The sequence below is a fragment of the Panthera onca genome, chromosome A2, assembly GCF_046562875.1.
Source record: "Panthera onca isolate mPanOnc1 chromosome A2, mPanOnc1 haplotype 2, whole genome shotgun sequence".
NCBI lineage: Eukaryota > Metazoa > Chordata > Mammalia > Carnivora > Felidae > Panthera > Panthera onca.
In genome coordinates, this window is record NC_138340.1 from 109,486,828 (window position 1) to 109,507,659 (window position 20,832).

A 20,832-nucleotide genomic window follows, 5' to 3' on the forward strand; every position below is an offset into this window, starting at 1 on the left:
TTGGAAAGAGCAATTGCCCTCCTCCTTTTCATATGATCAACTCTGTACCTCTCAGCAGTATGGGCAAGGTCCTAATCACTTTTCCTTTCCTGGGTGCCCAACACAGCCTTGACATATAGTTGACATTTAGTTAATTGAATGAAGGAGTCAGTGCAGGGCTCTTGCTTCCATAACTCTATTTCTTGTCTCCCAGAACTGCTCCAGAGAAGGAAGGGGTAGGATACAGTTGGAACTTGGTTGGCAGCCGTGAGCAGCGCCTCAAACTGTGATCCTTGGAACATGATAAGTCAGGATCCCTTACTTTTGATACCTTCTATATCATTTCTTAGCAGATATTATATAATAAGTATATGTTATTTTGTGCCTGGTAAGTATAAAATCTGCTTGGCACCAGGGAGAACATAAGGAAGAAAAATATGTGACAAATGCACTTCAGGCTTCTTTGTGTCATTTGAAGAATGAAAATGACACAAAGAACTGAAGTCTTGGCTTCAACACTAAATGTCTGGATATTTAGCAATATCTAGATTATTTATAGAATCTTCAGATTTCTATCCAGATGTTTGGCATGGTAGAAACACATGCTTGATCATCCATAGCTGAGTTGTTCTTCAGTTTTCCACATTAGGCAGAAGTTCAGAGGGAGAATTGAGCGTTCAAATGTAATTGCTCATTGTGAATGTAGAAGCATGAACAGGGAAGACAGTCTGGGGCCTTTGCTTTCTTTATATGTCTGGGTGGGGGGTACATTTTGGTGGTACAGTCCCTCTGAACCTTATTACTGTTTTGAATTTCTCATCCTCTGCTACCATCACAACCTCTCTCCTGTTTTAGTGCTGACAAACCATTTTTGAATAATTTAACTACAGAATCGAATCCAGTTCTTTTCAAATGTTCTATCTTCCTTTTTCATCCTTAAAGCAGTTCACTTACATAGAATTCAGATGCTAAAAAAATGCAGAAGTAACTAGAAATATTTTGGAAACAATTCACATTTTTCTTTGCATCTCATTTTGAAATGTGGATATTTGATGAAACAATGAAAATCTTTTTTATAGCTTATATAGAGAAAGGATAATCTGGGACATCATTAAGCTAAATTTCTTTCTCCCAAATACTGTATTGGTTAGGGACTAAGCATTTGCCTGTCCTTAAAACATAATGAGCGCTATCATGAGCTCTTTCTCATTCAGCAGTGTATTTTAAGTACCTCTTCTGTACCAGGCATTTAGCCAGGTGCTAGGAATATCAGAAAAAACATGTGCCTTGCTTGTGTGGCACTTAAAGTATAGAAGGCTCAGTGGAAGAATTGGAAGTATGGCTGGAGGTGGGGAATAGTGGCCAATGAATTACCTCCAGTGGTAATTCAGGCTCTGCACATCCTTGGATTTGTTAGCCTGGGATTTGGACTTTATTCTAAGATTAGAGACAAAAGATAGCTGGCCTGAGAATGGCCTGATATTGCTGGCTTTAAAAAAGGACCAAAGACCACTGTATTAGCAATAGGTAATAGAAACCCAGCTACTGCTGCTTAAAATAGTAAGCTTTATTATTTTCATGTAGTAAGATGTCCAGAAGCAGGTAGTGTAGTCCAGAGCAGGGGCACAATTCAAGGATCTTATCAGGCATCACTCTTCATTGTTTTCCTGCCCTGCCATCCTTGGCATGTAACTTTCTTCCTTTTCACCAAGTTACATCAGCAACTCCAGGCATTATGACTTGTTCCATTCCAGAACAAGAATGATACTGTAAAATGCTTTTCCTTGGAAAGGTGTATCTTTTTTTTGAGACAATTTTATTGAGGTATTATTTACATATCATGAGCTGCCCATATTTACAGTATAGAGTTGATAAGTTTTGAAATATACCTGTGAACCCATTGCTACATTCAAGACCTTGAACATATCTATTACCCCTCACAGTTTGCTTATCCTCCTTTGTAATCCCTCTCTCCTGCTGCACAACCCCTGCTCCCCATGTGCAAGCAACCACTCACCTGCTCAGCAGTAAAATTTAGGCTGGAGTTAAATTTGGTAATTCTCGAGAGCGTGTTTGCACAAAGAAGATGCTGTGGACATTTTTCTGGATCATTGATTTACCTTCTTGTTTTGTCCTTAAAGAGTTTTTGGGAGGGAGATGTTTTCAGCTAAAAAGGAAGGGCTCATTTTTTTAAAAGCCTACATTCAAGGTGAATGATTTAGTCTAGGTAGGGAAAGTGGTCTCAATTGTGAAGGCAAAGTTTCTACAAGTATAGAGGTATGAAAAAACTTACGATAAACATTTGCAAGATGAAGCTTGTGTTAACCAGAATTCTTGATGTGTTATAGATGAGCTTTAAAGACTACGTTGATGAGAGAGCACAAATTCTTGAAATAATACATAGAATTGGGACATCCAGGAGTTGGATTGTCAAGTATGGCTTGACCAAGGGGATCAGAAAAGGTCAGAACTCTCTTGCTCCTTTTATCTACTTCTCAGCTCAGCTTGCTTACATTCTTTTTGAAGATCTTACCATGTGCCAAGATGGCCACTGGCAGAATCAATTTTAAATTTTTTTTTTTTTTTAACGTTTATTTCCTTTTGAGACAGAGAGAGACAGAGCATGAATGGGGGAGGGGCAGAGAGAGAGGGACACACAGAATCGGAAGCAGGCTCCAGGCTCTGAGCCATCAGCCCAGAGCCCGACGCGGGGCTCGAACCCACGGACCGTGAGATCGTGACCTGAGCCGAAGTCGGCCGCTCAACCGACTGAGCCACCCAGGTGCCCCTCAATTTTAATTGTACTTGTAACTTACTGTGCCGGAGAAACTCATTATTATTATTTTTTTTTCTTTCAATATCCCTATTGGTTTATGGACCCATCCCATGGACCAGTAACTGTGGACAGGAGGATGAACAACCATGGTTGATAGACCTATGTTGTCTGTCTCTGCCACCGGTACTGGTCAGATGGAGCCAGTGAAATACTATGATTAAGAGGTTTACAAGGGGTGGGGCAACTGAGTGTCTCAGTCAGTTAAGTGGCCAACTTTGGCTCAGGTCATGATCTCACTGGTTCATGAGTTAAAGCTCCATGTTGGGCTCTTTGCTGCCAGCTTGGAGCCTGGAGCCTCTTTCAGATTCTGTGTCTCCCTCTCTCTGCTCCTCCCCCACTCACACTCTGTCTCTCTCGAAAATAAACAAACATTAAAAACATTAAAAAAAAAAAAAAAGGTTTACAAGGGATGAATGTGCTGGCTTATAAAGGCAACATGTGTCCATTACAGAGGTCATTCCTCTTCTGAGCAGTAATTTGGTTCTTCTATTCCTAATTCTAGAATATTCTAGCAGCTCCCTCATTTGAAAAGCTTAGTGTTTTGTTTTAGTACTTCAACACAAACCTAAGCTAGATTACAAAGAACATTATACACAATGTATTTTTTTCCTTGTTCTGTAATGGCATTGCATGTATCCAGAAGTGTACAAGTACATGTTTATTAGTTTTAAACAATTTTACCTGCTGCAGTGATGTTGAAGATAGACTTTTTACTCTTGCCCCTCTACTCTGGGCGATGCACTGTGTGCTTTTGTGTGAAAGTAGGCCTATGTGACAACATTTCTAGGTTGGGTAAAAGGAAAATAGAAAGCACAAAATGAACAAGCTACCGTTTGGTGGTTAACTAATAGAAAAATCCTGTGAGTAGAAGACTTCCCTTTTTTTTTTTCTTTTATACATGTTCTTTTATACATGGCTGTGCAGTCAGGTCTCATAAGGAGTAAGCTAAAGAGATACTGTACAAACCCGTAACGATCTGGCCACAAAGCAAGAAGTACATCTTATGCAGTATAATACTGTCTTCTATATTTCTATACAGTATTATATTTCAGTGTTAATAATTACCTAAATATAATGCTAGGCACTATGATATGGAGAAAAAAATGCACCAAGCAGAAAGCTCTGCTCTGTGTCGTTGGGCGTGTGACTTAGCCATTCTGATTTATCACCTCTAAGGAAGGGGATATGTCACTGGCCAGGTAGCTTTGTGCCTCACTGTTCTGTGAGTTTGTGCTGTCTTGTGAGCCCTGGTTGAGAATTGCTTTCCCTTTCGCTAGCACCCTCCTGTTGCTTCCTTCCTCACAATCCATCCCTGTGTGGGCTACTGGTTCTCCCACCACCTCCTCCTTTTAGGACTTGGTTGGGGAAGTCATGCCAGTTGTAGATACTTTTATAATCTTGCTTTGGTGTGGCTTTTCCATTATAGCTCATCTAACCTCTCTTCTAGAAGCTCTTTTTATGTCATGTACTTTTCTTTGTTTTAAAGAGAAAACAGGAAGGGTTGGTGCTTCCTGCTCATAAAAACATTGCTATTGCGGAGTTAATGGATCCATAATCTGTTTTTATCAGTACTCTGTCTCCCATGCGAAGGAAACTATTTGTTATAGATCTAAATTTACTTTCTATTACAATTGGTCTCATAAGGAAACTTGTTATTATTGAACAAAGGATTCTTGCAGTTTCTTTGTCTACCAAGTTCTGGTGACAAACTTAGGCTTTTTAATTATACAGTTAGAATTAATTTTATTGGAATCAATAATTTTTAGATCACTAGTTTGGAAGACTTCATCCAGTCCTATTCTCTTCAAAATTACAAACCAACCATAACATATAATTACCACTACTCAGAAATAAATTGTTGCATTACTATCTTTAAAGGGCTTCTTTTCAGTAAGTCAAAGAAACGCTTATAAGCAAATCTAATTAAAGCCATATCATAAATCTTTGGGTGCTATTTCTACGTAAAAAAAATTGTGTATATTGAGGGCTTTGTGTTACAATGTGTTAGAAACACCAGCCACACAGAACACAACATTTATATTGTTTTCAATTATTTTATTTAAAAAAAAAAAAAAACGGGCGCCTGGGTGGCTCAGTCCGTTGAGTGTCCGACTTTGGCTCAGGTCATGATCTCACGGTCCGTGAGTTGGAGCCCTGCGTCGGGCTCTGTGCTGTCAGCTCAGAGCCTGCTTCGCATTCTGTGTTTCCTTCTCTCTCTGCCCCTCCCCTGCTTGTGCTCTGTCTCTCAAAAATAAATAAATGTAAAAAAAAAAAAAATTTAAAACAAACAAACATATTTTGGGGGTTATCAGAAAATTGACTAGCCCAATTAAGTTTATGTTTGGCCAAAGTATAGTCATAACTGCAAAGTTTGTTTTGGATTGGACAGTTAAATCTATGGTCTCTTCCATCTTACAGATGAGGATGTATGTGTGTGTGTCAACATGCCTGTGCTTGAGAGCTGGATACAGGAAGGGGAGATAGTGTGGTGTCATTTTCACACATGAGATCATCCAAGTGTGACAGATCTAGAGTGTTGCTTTCTGTTATAAACAAGGGAAGATTCAACAAATTATTGGCTACTGCTTTCAAGTATATACCACCGTTGTTTTAAAGCCTTCCTTTTTCCTAAACGGAAGCAAATTACAGGATAGAATGTGGACAGTACTTGAAGGTGCACAGATGAAAATTAATGTGAAATATTTGAGAAATGAATGAGAATATCTTGATTTATGTGGCTGTGTTTGAGGAATAGTGGGAACAAAGGCTTGATGAGGCAAGTTAGAACAATTTACAAAGGAAGGCACAGCAGGAGAATTGAGAATTGGTGCCCTGGTAAGAAAGGGGATGTTAGATTTTCAAGGCTCATTTAAATTAGGAAATATTTCATGTGCACAGAAAATATGGTAGACTCTTGTGAACCCAACAAGCTACAGATGCCAGTGTTTTGCCACATCTCCCTCTTTTTTAGAAGTACAGAGGTGCCTGGGTGGCTCAGTTGGTTAAGCGTCTGACTTTGCCTCAAGTCATGATCTCTCGGTTTGTGGGTTCGAGCCCTCCTTTGGGCTCTGTGCTGACAGCTCAGAGCCTGGAGGCTGCTTAGGATTGTGTGTCTCTTCTCTGCCCCTCCCCCACTCTCACTCTGTCTCTCTCAAAAAATAAACATCAAAAAAATAAAAAATAAATAAAGAAGTTCGGTGTTACAATACAGGTAAAGGATCACTCCATTCCCTTTTCCATTTTTCCCCTCTTGAAAGTAGTCACTATTTTAAAATCAACATCTGTCATTTCCATCCATGTTTATATACTTATGACAATTTTAACTATTAACCACAAAGAACATGCGGTGGCTTTTTTATGTGTTTGAAAATTGATGAAGTGGTATGTCTTATCAGTATTTATGTAACGTGTTTCATTTCTTTTCTGTTTGAAACTTATTGATTTAATAGAAATAGATTAAAATCATTTGTATTCTACTGTGTGATCACATTAGAGTTTATGAATGTCATATTCATGGTCTCTGAGGTTGTTTTCAATTTTTTACTGTGACAAACAAGACTGCAGGAAAATCCTGATGTATGATGTCTAGTTGGGGACATGGGTATTTCTCTTGGGTATTAATCTAGAAGCAGAATTGCTGGTTTAGTAAGGGATACATTTCTTTAATTTTCCTAGGTGCTGCCAGATTGTTGTGTAAAGTGATTACAAAAATTTACACTTTGATTTAAATGAGTTCTAGACTCTCCACATCATTAGTGTCATCAGGCCTAATTTTTGCATGTGAGATGGTATCCTGTTGTTCTAATTTTTGTTTTCCTGATATATAATGTGATTTAACGTCTTCTGCGTGTTAATTGCCTTTTGGATTCTTCTTCGGTGGATTGCCTATCATTGCCTTTGGCTACTTTACAGTGTGCTTTTTGTCCTTTTAAATTGTTTTGTAGGTATTCTTTAATATTTATGTGCTGGAAATATCCTCTAGTCCTAGGCTTATTCCGCAGTTGTCTGGTGTTTTTTTTTTATCATGTAGAAGTTTTAAATTTTCACATCAGGTGTAGTGTGATAGGTAAGAACACAGAATCCACAGCCATACAGCCTCTGGCTTCAGATCCCCTCTTATCCCCAGTTCTGTCCCCTCTTTGCTGTGTAACCTTGGGCAAGTTACTTCACATCTCTGTGCATGACTTTCCCCATCTGGAAAATGGAGGCAACAGTATTACCTACCTCTTAGAGTACTAAGTGCTTTATGTAAAGCACTTAGAATACTTCCTTGCACATAGTAAACATTACATTAGTATAATATTTGATTTTGGGGGCATTGTGTTTAAGAAGTTTTTCTTTAACCACAAAGTCAAAACAGTTTTCTCTATTTTTTCCTAAAACTTTAAGTTTTGCCTTTTATATTTAGGGTTTAAATCTATGGTATGAGGTAGGGACTACTGCTATTTTTTGTTTGTTTGTTTTAATGGGCAGGGAATTGTCATAGGGCTATTAATTAAAGACTACTCTTTCCCTACTTATTTGGAATTCTATCTCCTTCCAAGCCCAGACTATTGGCTTATTTAGTTTTGTGTCAACGACTTGATTTTAATTACCAAACTGTTACAGTAAGTTGTGATACTTGTTTGGATTTGTAACTTATTTGGTTTTTTTAGTTTTATTTATATGTTTAATTTTACTAATTAAAAAAAATAATAAAACATGCCCAAAAGATGTAGAGTCAGGCTCAGGTTTTGCAGAGTGTGGTGAAAGCAACAAAAAAGAGTCTGGGACAGTTCCTTGTAAGCACTGACAAAGTCAGTTCCATTTGCCACTAAGAGCATTTCTTATGCATAGTGCTGGTGACAGTGCAGCCGGGCTGAGAAAGAGTACAACAGCTATAGCCTTTCTACTTAAGCTTGAAAATGTTCCTAGCCCTTTGGTGACATTTATTCTTCCATGCAAATTGATGGATCATTGTATAAAGTTCTATCCAAAACAAACCTTATTGAGCTTTGACTAGAAATACATTGAATTTGTAGGCTAAATTGGAGGTGAATTGATACTTTATTATAATCAGCGTTCCGACCCGTGAACATGTTATATTTCATTTTAGTTTTTTATGTTCTTCAATTAATTTTATAATTTCCTCCATGAAGGTCTTTAATACTTTTGGTAGATTTATTTCTGTGTACCTGATATTTGCAGGGCTATTACAGATCACCTCCGAAAAAATACATTAAAAATTTGGGGGAATGCATGAGCACACTGTTGATGTTTGTATATTGGTCCTATTTATAGCAACTTTTCTCATCTTACCAATTTTAATATTTGCAGTCTCTTGGATTTCCCATGTGGATACTCCTATTAATATGGATAACGAGAGCTGTGTTTCCTTCTCATCTGTGTTCAGTGCTCAGGCTTACTCAGTTGTCTAAGATCTCCATTACAATGCTGAATAGAAGGGGTGATAGCACCTTGGTTTTATTCCTGAATTTTGAAGGAAAGTTTCTCAGGTTTTATCATGGAGTATGATTTTTGCTTTGGGTTTTTGATGGCTATTCTTTATCAGTTAAGGAAATTTGGGAGAATTTACTCTTGTTCTCATTCTTAGAAAATAATTTTGCTGAATGCCTGTCACCTTTTTTTTTTTTTTCCTTTTTTAATAAAGCTTTATTTATCCTTCTTATAATATGCTTTTCTTCTTCCTACTTTCTTTGACTTTGCTCTGTTTGGCTCTTTTTCCAGTCTCTCTTTTTAAATGTGGTTTTGTTTTGTTCATATTGTTTTTATTTCTTCTTTTATCTTTTTAGTCAGTTTAAACATAATAATTTTAGGGGCACCTGGGTGGCTCAGTCAGTTAAGCCCCAACTTCGGCTCAGGTCATGATCTCACTGTTCGTGAGTTCGAGCCCCGCGTCGGGCTCTGTGCTGAGAGCTCAGCCTGGAGCCTGCTTCCAATTGTGTGTCTCCCTCTCTCTCTGTCCCTCTCCTGTTCACTCTCTGTCTCTTTCTCTCAAAAATAAATAAACGTTAAAATATTTTAAAAAAATAATAATAATTTTAGTCTCATTTGGTTAGTTCTAGTACCTCAACTTCTTGGGGACTCTAATTCTTCTTTTGCTGTGTCTGTTGTATCTCTCTAGTGGTAGATTTTTTTTTTTTTTTTTCTTACGTGTTTTGTGATTTTTGACAACAAAGTTTTTACTTTTTTCCCTGGGAATGGTGTGAGGGCTAGGACTTGCAGATGTTCCCCCTGAATCATTTTGAATTTGCTTCTGTGAGTTTTCTTTCCCTAAATACCATCACTGCCTGTGATGAGCTTTTATCTGGATTGCTTGGCGTGAAGCTTCCTGCACGTCTGGGTAGTGACATTGAGACTCCATACATTTAGACTACAGACTCTAAGCTTGGAGTTTCTCTTTTTTACAAAAAGCTTTTTAAAGGGACTCAAAATTGTTTGCTGTCTTCCTGGATGTGGTGGTACAGTTTCTATAACTGCTTGCCCTGAAAATATAGCTTTCTGGAACACCTCATTATGTTAGCGTCTTTAGTTTCACTTCCCAGTCCTGCCTGGTTTGAAACCCAAGTCCCTCCTCTTTAGGGACTCTTCTGATCTAGGAACTCGTTTCTATCCTTCCCATCCAGGAACACCTGCCCACCCCCTACCAGTTGTATGCTTACAGTCTGAGTTTGCATTTCCCCTTCCTTTCTGGCCTGTAGGACTTTCCCATAGTTTTTTAGTGCTCAGCTACATATTTAAACAAAATATTATAATATTTTTCAATAATTTTTATTGAATTTCAGTCTTTTTAAAGTATTTGTAGTAGGAAAGATTCTATGGTAGCTCGGTTGCCCATTATCCCAGAACCCTCTAAGGTAGGCTGAATATTATCCCTCTGCCCCCAAAGGTGTACATCCTAATCTTTGGATATGCGTTGCTATGTTACCTTACATAGCAAAGGGAACTTTGAAATGTGATTACATTAAACATGTTGAGATGGGGAGATTATTCTGGATTATCTGGGAAAGCCCTGTGTAATCACAAAGGCCCTTTTAAGAGGGATGCAGGAGGGCTATCCTCCAAGAAAGAGACACGCTGAAAAAAATAGGTTGTAGTCTGAGAGGTTTGAATATGCTGCACTGCTGGCTTTGAAGGTGGTGGAAGGAGTTACAGGCAATGGAATGCATGTGTCTTCTAGAAGGTGGAAGGGGCAAAGAAGTGAATTCGCCCCAAGAGCTTCCAGAAGGAATGCAGCCCTACTGACACTGTAATTTAGCTTAGTAAGAGCCATATTGGACTTCTGAGCTCCAGTATTGCAGCAGAATAAATTTGTGTTGTTTTAAGCGACTAGACTGGTAGTAATTTGTTAAAGTGACAATAGGGAACTGATATACTTTCTTCAATGTTCTTAAAGGAGGAGTGCTTTGTATTGTTATAGGGATAGACTGACAACTATGTTAGAGACACAGAGAGTAAACTTGGTGAGGAATACTCTTGACAGAGAGCTATATAGAAGGGAGTAGGCTGTTTCTTCCCCTATTAAAAAAAAAAAAAATCAGATCAGAGATACCCACTAGAATGTTCTAGATAATGTTTCCAATAATAGCATAATGCCTAGCCTGAGACCTGGAATATTTTATAGATGTGATAAAGTATCCTTCTCTTTTAGTTGTGGACATTACTTTTCAAAAGGCAAAAGATTCTTATTAATGAGCCTGTAAGTTGGTAGCTGAGAGAGCAGAAGACAGTTTTCTCATTTTGCTGAGATGTTGCTGCTGTACATAAAGGATTTGGTCTGCTAGGAGGGTGCTGACAAGGATACTTGAACACTTTTCTCCAGCTGCATGGTAGGATTTCATTAGTGGCAAAATATTAGGCAGGTTTCTGTAATTGTTAAGCGAGTTGTTCCTGCCTTGTCCAGTGCCAGGCGTGTGAATTGTTCCATATTAGTTTCCTAGGGCTTCTTTGATGAATTACCTACCACAGACATGGTGGCTTAAAAACATTAGACATTTATTCCCACAGTTCAGGAGACGGACGCCCAAAGTCAAGGCATCATCAGGATTGCACTCTCTCTGAGAGCCCTGGGGGAGCATCTCTTCCTTGCCTCTTTCACCTTCAGGTGGCTGGCAGCATTCCTTGACTTGGAGCCACACCACTCTCTGCCTCTGTCATTACGTGGCCAACTCCTCTCTGTGTCTCCCTCTGCGTCTGTCTTATAAGGATATTTATGATGACATTTAGGGTCAACCTGATCATCCTGAATAAGCTCCTCCTTTTAAGATTTTTAATTTAGTCACATCTTTTGCCACATAAAATAATATTCATTCTCTTTTTCTACCATTCTACACTATGGTCATTTTTTGGGCTTACTACCTACTCCTTTACTATTTCTTTGCAGTGTTTGGCCTCCTCTATTTATCTGGATTTTTTGGATTATTGTTATGCCCTCTGACCCATCCTATAAAAATGTCTTATAAAGAGATTGTCCCATTGTAATTTTTTATTCTCTCCTACACTGACTTCTAGAGCAAGGGCCCGCAAACCACGGCTCATGGGCCACATCCATTCCACTGCCTGTTATTGTAGACTGTCAGCTAAGAATGGGTTTATATTTTCAAATGATTGAAAAAAATTAAAGGAAGAGTAATATTTTAGTGCATACAAAAATTACATGAATTTAAATTTCAGTACCTGTAAATGAAGTGTTATTGGAACACAGACCTGCTCATTCATTTGCTGATGCTTTTGTGTTACAGTAGCAGAGGTGAATAGTTGTGGCAGAGACTATGTGATCCACAAGGCCAGATGGTTGCTATCTGGCCCTTTACAGAGAAAATTGGCCCACCTTTGTTCTAGTAGGGCTTGTCCCTGGCCTTTAACGTATAGTGAGCACTAGTCATTTGTTACTGAGTATTTGACTTGTAAGAATGTCATCAACATAGTAAGGATTTGATATGATTCCCAAAAGGATTTTTTAAAACTAGGAGGTTAGTGGGGCGCCTGGGTGGCTCAGTCGGTTAAGCGTCCGACTTCGGCTTAGGTCGTGATCTCATGGTCCGTGAGTTCAAGCCCCGCGTCGGGCTCTGTGCTGACAGCTCAGAGCCTGGAGCCTGCTTCGGATTCTGTGTCTCCCTCTCTCTCTGACCCTTCCCCATTCATGCTCTGTCTCTCTCTGTCTCAAAAATAAATACACATTAAAAAAAAATTAAAAAAAAAAACAAACTAGGGGGTTAGAAGAAGTGTAATTATTCTATTATTCATGCTTCTGATCTTTTTGGCTCTAAGACTCAAAGAATTAGAGAGTGATAAACCCGCTTCCAAATTTAATTGAATTAGGAAATAGGCATCATACCTAGGAACTGAAGTTGGGAAGTGTGATGGTTATTTTATGTGTCACGTCCAGGCTATGGTGCCCAAATATTTGATTGAATGCTAGTGTATCTATTGATTTGAAGGCACTTTTTAGATTTAACATTTACACTGAATTGACTTTAAGTAAAGCAGATTACCCCATTGTGGTGTGCCTCATCCAATCAGTTGGAAACCTTAAGAACAAAACCCAAGATTTCTTTCTTTTCTTTTTCTTCTTCTTCTTCTTTTTTTTTTTTTAATGTTTATTTATTTGAGAGAGACAGAGACGGCGTGAGTGGGGTATAGGGCAGAGAGACAGGGAGAGAGAGAGAGAATCCCAAACAAGCTTCATACTGCCAGCACGAGTCTGACGCGGGCTCGAACTTACAAACCCCGCGAGATTATAACTTGAGCCAAAACCAAGACTCAGACACTTAACTGACTGGGCCACCCAGGCACCCCAAGACTAAGGTTTCTTAAAGAAGACAGATTTCTGCCTCAAGACTGTGTCATAGAAAGCCTGCCTGAATTATCAACCTGCTGTTCTTGTCCTACAAATTATGGACATGCTGTCCCCACAACTGCATGAGCCAATTCCTTAAAATACATCTCTATTTCTAAATATATATCCTATTGGTTCTCTTGCTTTGGCTAACCCTGACTGATACAGCAGGTTACTGTGATGTGTTGCAAATGTGGAGCATCTGAAGTGTTGGGTCCCACGATGCAGTGAGGATGCTGAGTATAGGCAAGGCAAAGGGCTGTCCCTTCATCAACTCCCCTCGTTCCATACCTTGTGGAAGGAAATGTGTTATATTTGGATACCATAGAGTCAGAAATAAGCTCACTGGTGATGGAGTAGAAGATTTTTTCTCAGTCCAAGATAGCCTGAGGTCCTGAGAAGATCGTAAGAGAGGTGATAAAAACAAGACAGAAGCAAACGGCCTTGCTGATAGGAGAACTGGAGAAAACGAGAGAGGGACCAAGCAACTTCCGGATGGCAAAGTTTTTGAGAATTTCTTCCTTCTTCTTCAACCTCTGAAGACAAAAGCTTTTTGTGTATAATAATTGCAGTGGAGAACACCGAGTCCATGTATCTCCCTAACTTGGTTCTGTCACACTGCACACCGTTTCTTTCCTTCTCAAGTTCTGCTTTATGATAAATGGATAAAAATACAAATAGGTGTCCTATTTGTCAATGTTTGGCAGCTTTGCTTGTGTCTCGACACGTGTAAGAATTTTTAGATACCAGGATATTTAAAATTTGTGTTAATAAACTGTATTTACATATGGAAAATAAAATATTTGAATAAAAATCCATTTGAGTGACTGTTGATTTATATTTCAAAACAAATTTTATTGGGTCTTGAAATGGTGCTAGGAGTATATTTTATGATTTTATGTATTTTGATTCCTCTCAATTGTATTACACTGTCACCTGCTCCAAGAAATGGTTGGCTCCCAATTGAATTGAAGATACTGTCTCCTTCCTGCCCCACAACACTGACCCCACCCCTCCCACATACCTGTTTGAGCTTTATCTTCTATCAGTTCATCATAATCTTTTTAAGGCATGCTCTTTATTTGCTCTTTTAAAGAAGTAATTGTAACTTTGAGTTTTACAGGTAAGTTTCACTTACCTCTTCACTTGATTTTATTTTATGAGTAAATGATTAGAATGTAAAATAATTTCTTCTTGCTCACAATGCCATTTTACTCAAAATAGTGCAAGTCTCTTACACTGTTTTTGTCCTAAGAGTTTTAATGATCTTTCACTGTCTGAATTCAAATAGAATACATAATGACATCTAAAGAAGTTATTTTCAACAGTTCCTTGAGAAATTTTGGACTGTTCATAAGGCCTGGGTTCTGAGATAGGTTTCAGGGATATAGACAGGTAAGAAGATGGGAGCCCATTCTCAAGGTGCTCTGAGTCTCCCAGGAGAGACAGGCTTGGCGACAGAATGTGAGTGTGTTCAAGGGAACAGTAGAACCATATTTAAAGAACAGAGTTTATTAGGGATGGGGAAGGTTACAGTGCAACTGGGCTTTGAAGGAAACATAAGTGATTACCATGTGAAGAAATCAACATGTTGGACTGAGATGTATTGGCATTGATAAGTTCTTCATATGCCATTATTTCAAAAGCGTAGGGAGAAATCATATAAAGCTTAGTAAACCAGATGACCTCTGACTCTCCGTAATAATTTCATAGATTATTATTAGTTTTTTTAAAGCATGACTGATTTGTTAAAACAACATTATCTACTAAGATTTGGGTGTATTCTAGTATTGAGTATGAGCAGTCATTTGCAAGATACTGAAAAATGTTCTTGATATTATTCTATAAATTGATGTTTTTCTCCCCTGTTTCTCTTTCCTTTTTCCCCTACCCCATCCCTGGCCCTTTTGGTTGTTTTTGCAGTTGGTTAGTCTGTTGCTAATTGGAATTGCCGCATGGGGCATTGGTTTCGGGCTGATTTCCAGCCTCCGGGTGGTCGGCGTCGTCATTGCAGTGGGCATTTTCCTGTTCCTGATTGCCTTGGTGGGGCTGATTGGAGCTGTAAAACACCATCAGGTGTTGCTTTTTTTTGTATCCTTTTTTAAAAGCCGAATTTTTACCCCAATTGAATTTGTTCTTACCTTTATTGATTATTCTTTAGATAACTTACAACGGATTTGGAATTATCATTAGGAAATTAATTGCCAGACAGCAACTCCTAGCATGCCCTATGTGTATTTGTTGTGTAATCACAACAATTTGTTGTGTAATCAACATTAGGAATGTTTCTTAACAGTGAAATTACTGTATGTTCATATGTTTCCATTTTCTCCTTTTCACATCGTGAAGAGTGTATTCTGAGAGTTCAGTATAGTCCTCTTTATGTGTTGCAAATTCAAAGTTCCGTTGAACTGATTCAGTGACCTATAGACCCTTTCTAGAAGGTTAATATTTGGTTGAGAATTTCAGTGATTGTTTTTTTAGATTTAATAGTAAGAAATCTTACGTATGTTTATCTATACTTATTTCTTGTTTTATACATGTAAAAATGTTTATTATAATCTAAATGAAGTTCTGGTAGATCAGCTGTTAGTTAAATATTAGTATTTTTTATTATGAACTTATACCTACAGTGTATTAATGAAAATAACAATCGTGTGTCTTCTTTTTGAACTTTCTCTAGGTGCCATTTGTTCTGTTTTCTGATTGAATCCCTTCTAGTACATTCTGATGTTGTCAGTACCTCTATTTTATATTATTTTAAGAGTATCAAGAAATGCCTTAACTTCAGTTCTCAGTACATGATTATTCTCTTACTCGTATTCGTTGTTCAGTTTTCTGTATCATGTGCTTGCTTAGCCCTGAACGAGGAGCAACAGGTAAGCAAAGGCATTTATCTCCAGCTTTGTTAGGCCACATAGGGTGTGCAAGAAAAAAGGGGGAGAAATGATTGGAATATAAAGTAACTTCTTGCTCAGAATGGCATTTCACTCCACATACCTAACATCTTTTGTTCCCGATTGCCTTCGTGGGGCTGATTGGCGCCCTGAGACACCATCAGGTGTTGCTATTTTTTGCATCCTCGAAGTAGAATTTTGCCTTCCCTGGGTAAAAAGTGCTACTACTAAAAGATGTTCACCCAGTCTTTCCCCACCATTATGCAGTGAAACATTTGTGATTCCATTCTCACAACTACGCTTTCCAAACTCTAGTTGGTAAAAGACTAAGGATCTCTGGGGCAATGGAAAATTTGTCTTGTTTCAGTCTGAGAATTTTTTGAACTCAGTGCTTTTTTAAAAAATGCATGTAAAAATTGAGACTTTTCATTCTTGGGATAGACACAGTGCTTTAATTTTTGTTGCAGATTCAGTTCTTGCCCTTTGAAAACTTCTAATGGTCTTCCAAAGAGTATTTATTTTAGATACTCTCAGTATTAAAAGTTGCAGTCTCTAGCTTTATACATTTTGTCCAGGGATAACACATTTTAATGCATATACTAATGCATTTTCTAGGGTCAGCTTCTCGAAGTTGGTTGGAACAATACAGCAAGTGCTCGAAATGACATCCAGAGAAATTTAAATTGCTGTGGGTTTCGAACTTATAACCCAAATGACACCTGTCTGGCTGTAAGTACAAAGCATAATGTATTTTTTGGAGATGTATTGCATACAGATGAATAATGATTACCATGAAAGAAATGGATTTTCTGATGCTCAGTTGTATTTTTAAAATGCTTTACATATACCATGGACATTATTGTATCATTTGTCCTCAAGTATCTACTGCTGAGAGTGCTAAATATCCCGTGGCCCTGCCAGACACAGATGTTTCTGGTTCTGCCCCTAATTCATTCCCATTCTTCTCTTCCTAAAACAAGTTGTGAAAGAAAAGTAAGAGCCCATCTGCCTTCAAGATGCAGAGGAGCCGTACAAATATCTTGGTTTTGAAGCATATCAGGGTAGTGGGAGGAGACCTGTCTATCCTAAATTGTGCTTTTTAACCATTTAAATGTCGCGGGGGAAGGATATGTGGATCCTATTTCCTCCCTCCCTCCTTCCCCATTACAACTTCATGCTCCTTCTGTGTGGGAGCTGAGCTCGCAATGGACAAATTAGAGCCATACTGTTGTCCCAGGCCAGACCCCTGTATGAGGTCGGAGTTGGAGCTTAGCTCTCCTAGGAAGTTCACATGTGTTAAAATTTTGGGGAAACTCCTATAACATCTCTCTGAGCCCTGAACTGGCTTGTCCCTCAATGAGGCCTCTTTCATGGGATTATCAACTTTCTACTGCTGTGGAACACACGAACAACACCCGTGTATTATCTCAGTTTCCATGGGTCAGAAGCGTGAGTGTGGCTTAGTTGGGTCTTCCACTTAGGATCTCCCCTGGGGGAAATCAAGGTGTTGGCCAAGGCTGCAGTCTCATCAGAGGCCTAGGGTCCTCTGGCAAGCTCAGTGGGTTCTTGGCAGAATTGGGTGTCTGTCTGGTGGTTGTAGGACTTAGGTCCCGTTTTCTTGCTCTCACAATATGGCAGCATCAAAGTCAGCTTGATAATTTCCATTCTGTTAAGATGATATCTTATGTAACACACCACAAACATGGGAGTGACTGTCTATCGTATTCACAAATCCCATCCACAGTCAAGGGGGGTGATTACTCAAGGTGTGTACACTGGGGGTGGGAATCGTGCGAGCCATCTAAGAATTTAGGACAGTACTAAATAGCCAAGGCCCAGACTGGATATAATACTCCAGCCACTCATTTTTATGTGGGTTCAATTTTTATCAGCTTTTTATAACTGTACTTTGAAATAAAAGTCCTCTTTTTTTTTTTTTTTTAATTTAAATTGATACAGAGCTGTGTCAAAAGCAGCCACCCATGTTCACTGTGTGCTCCAATAATAGGAAAATATGCTGGAGAGGTTTTGAGATTTGTTGGTGGCATTGGCCTCTTCTTCAGCTTCACAGAGGTATGTGCAAATAACTCGCTATCTTTCCACTTTTGTCGTAGGGATCCATTTTATATGGCAAGAGAGCATTACATTTTACCTTAGCATGGCCCTTAACTTTTGGAATGTATCGATGAATATTTTCACTGAGACTTAGTATTATAATTGTTTGAACCCTGGCTTGAAATCAGAAGACCTCACAGATCTAGCATGAACTTTAGACAGGGTGAGATGCTTCATCATTAAATCATTTAAAATTTAATGAACTAATAAAATGAATTTGGACTGGTTTATTTCTAGAGTCTCTTCTATTTATAGAGTTGTATGATAAGTTATAATTTTAAATTTTGAAATAGGTAAGACATTCATACTGTTTAATATATATAGTATATAACACACACACACATATACACATATAAAGATAAGCTTTGAAAAATTGCCTTCCAAACCCATCCTCCATTGTTCCTAGCCTTCCAAAACCTACAGGTAAACAGTATTATTAATTTCTTATTTATATAACTTGTATTAATATATTTTTCATATTAATCCAGTTACAGATAATATATGTGTCTGTAAGCAAAACCACACTCATATTGTTTGATAATTGTAGAGGAATGCTAATTCCTTTTGCATCGTCTTTATTAAATTCTCAGTCTCTGTGGACATTTCTTGATAAAGCTGAGTTGGCAATATGTATCAAATTTTTTTTTACTCATACATTATTTTGAGAGAGTGAGCGAGAGAGAGAATCCCCAACAGGCTCAGCACTGTCAATGCAGAGCCTGACATGGGGCTCAGACTCATGAGCCGTGAGATCATGACCTGAGCCAAAATCAAGAATCAGGCACTTAACTGACTGAGCCACCCAGGCACCCCTATAGCACATTATATATGTGCTATATATTATATATTGTATATATAATATAATTACATATATTATATATTTATATGTTATATACATGTATATATGTTATATATTTTATTGTTTTCAGTTTCCTTTTTTTTCTCCTCGTGAGAAGAAAAAATTCACACTTGGCTGTTATTTACAAAGTGGAGATAAAGACTAAGGTTAATATTCATTTTTTAAAAGAAGTCTCCCCTGACATCTCTTCCTATTCTAAGCATTTTTTCTGTTTCACTTTTTCTCAAGAAAGAGCTGTCTAGTGGGTTGGTTGTGACATCGGACAAGAAAATTGATGTATTGTTTAAAAACAATTCTGTGCATTATTTCTTCCTTTCCTTTAATCTGTATGACTTTTTTTTTTTCCCCATGAAACAACTTAAAAATACAGATAGAAAAAAATCGGGATGAGCCATCTCCATTACCCCATTAGCCAGATTCAACAATTATCAGGATTTTGCTACTTGGTTTCCTTTTTATTTTGGGATTTATTTTGAGAATTTAATTCTTTATTTATTTTTTATTTTTTTAAAATGTTTATTTAAAAACAAACCATGAGATCATGACCTGAGCTGAAATCAAGAGCTGGATGCTTAATCAACTGAGCCACACGGGTGCCCTGAATTTGATTCTTTTGAGCAGCTCCGTTTTCCTCTCATCAGGTTACACTACCTTCAATTATGCCTATTTTTTTTTAAATTTTTTTAACGTTTATTTATTTATTTATTTTGAGACAGAGAGAGACAGAGTATGAATGGAGGAGGGTCAGAGAGAGAGGGAGACACAGAATCTGAAACAGGCTCTAGGCTCTGAGCTGTCAGCACAGAGAGCCTGATGCAGGGCTTGAACTCACAGACTGCGAGATCATGACCTGAGCCGAAGTCGGACACTTAACTGACTGAGCCACCCAGGTGCTCCAACTATTTTTTTTCTAAAAACAGACTTTATTTATTATTTTTTTGGAGCAGGTTTTGGTCCATAGCAAAACTGAGAGAAAGGTACAGAGATTCCCATATATCCCTGCCCTTAGGTAGGCATGCATAGTCTCCTCCATTGTCACCATTACCACAGTGGGACATTGTTACAATTGATGAACCCACAATGACACATCATAATCACTCAAAGTCCATAGTTTATGTTAAGGTTTACTTTTGTACATCATATGGTTTGGACAAATGTATAATGACATGTATTATAATTACATCATTATAATATCATACAGAATATTTTTTGCTGTCCTGCCCTGTAGGTCTTCTCTGTTCTACCTATTCATCCCTCTTCCTACTGTTTGTTTGTTTGTTTGTTTGTTTATCATTTCTGTTAAGAATATAAACTCTTGAGTCTTAGGTATCTAAGAGCTAAGAAGACATTGTTCTTTCATAGACTCTTGCTTTATATTTTATATACCATGTCCTTTGAAACCTGGTTAGAGATTTTAAAAATAATTTATCCCACATGATATTTTCTGGATAGTAAATATTTTATGGGTACTCTCACTTTTCAATTTTTTGTTGTATTCGGTATTTCACTGAATCATAGGGATGAGGCTAACTAACCGAACCAATGATTTCCTCTCATAGGTGAAACAGAATGATTTGATTTGAACTATTTATCATGCCTGAAAATAAACTTAAACCCTAAAAAAACCATTTAGAATCTGAGAACAAAGTTAAAAGGTTAGCACACGTTCTTTGTAGAAACTGTAGAAAATACAGAAAATTATTAAGATGAAAAATTACATGTATTTACTAACTAAAATTACAAATACCAATCTTTATATTTTGGCATATTACCTTTTGTCTTTCTATATTTAACAAATAAACATAAAGCATAATATATAGGCTTATGACACAATTTCTATGTTGGTGACCTCCATTCTAGACGTAGGTTCTAGGATCAGCTGAGTTCATGATCCCTTCTAGTCAAAGTTACCCTTGAAAATCTTCAAATCATTTTAAGCAGCTTTGTAAGTTTAAAATCCATTATCTAACTTTGATCTTTTTGCACTTTGGGTGTGGCCTCCCTTCCAAACTCCCTGGAAATGAGGGATGAGATAGTGGCTCAATAATAAGGCAAAAGAAGAGACTGTCTCATTTTGTCACAGCTGAATTGGAGGAATTAAGTTTTGGTAAAATGTGGCCTCCGATTATGAGGGTCTAATTTTACCCATTTGCTTTGTTTCCCCTAAGAACTGTAACATACACTATCGGCATATATCCAGGGCTGATAGTCAGAATATTTAAGGGGCGTCTGAGTGGCTCAGTCAGTTTAGCATCCAACTCTTGATTTCTGCTCAAGTCATGATCTCCTGATTTGCAGGATCCAGTCC

General features: G+C 37.9%; 1 protein-coding gene across 1 annotated transcript in view; it reads left to right on the forward strand.

Moving 5' to 3' along the window:
* Window positions 1–20,832, forward strand: part of TSPAN13 (tetraspanin 13) — a 38,351-nt gene that overhangs the window by 8,178 nt on the left and 9,341 nt on the right. Inside the window, exons 2-5 of the mRNA XM_060632616.3 lie at window positions 14,577–14,744; window positions 15,452–15,532; window positions 16,166–16,279; window positions 17,510–17,623. Coding sequence (XP_060488599.1) covers window positions 14,577–14,744; window positions 15,452–15,532; window positions 16,166–16,279; window positions 17,510–17,623 — 477 coding nt within the window. The remainder of the gene's footprint in view (window positions 1–14,576; window positions 14,745–15,451; window positions 15,533–16,165; window positions 16,280–17,509; window positions 17,624–20,832) is intronic.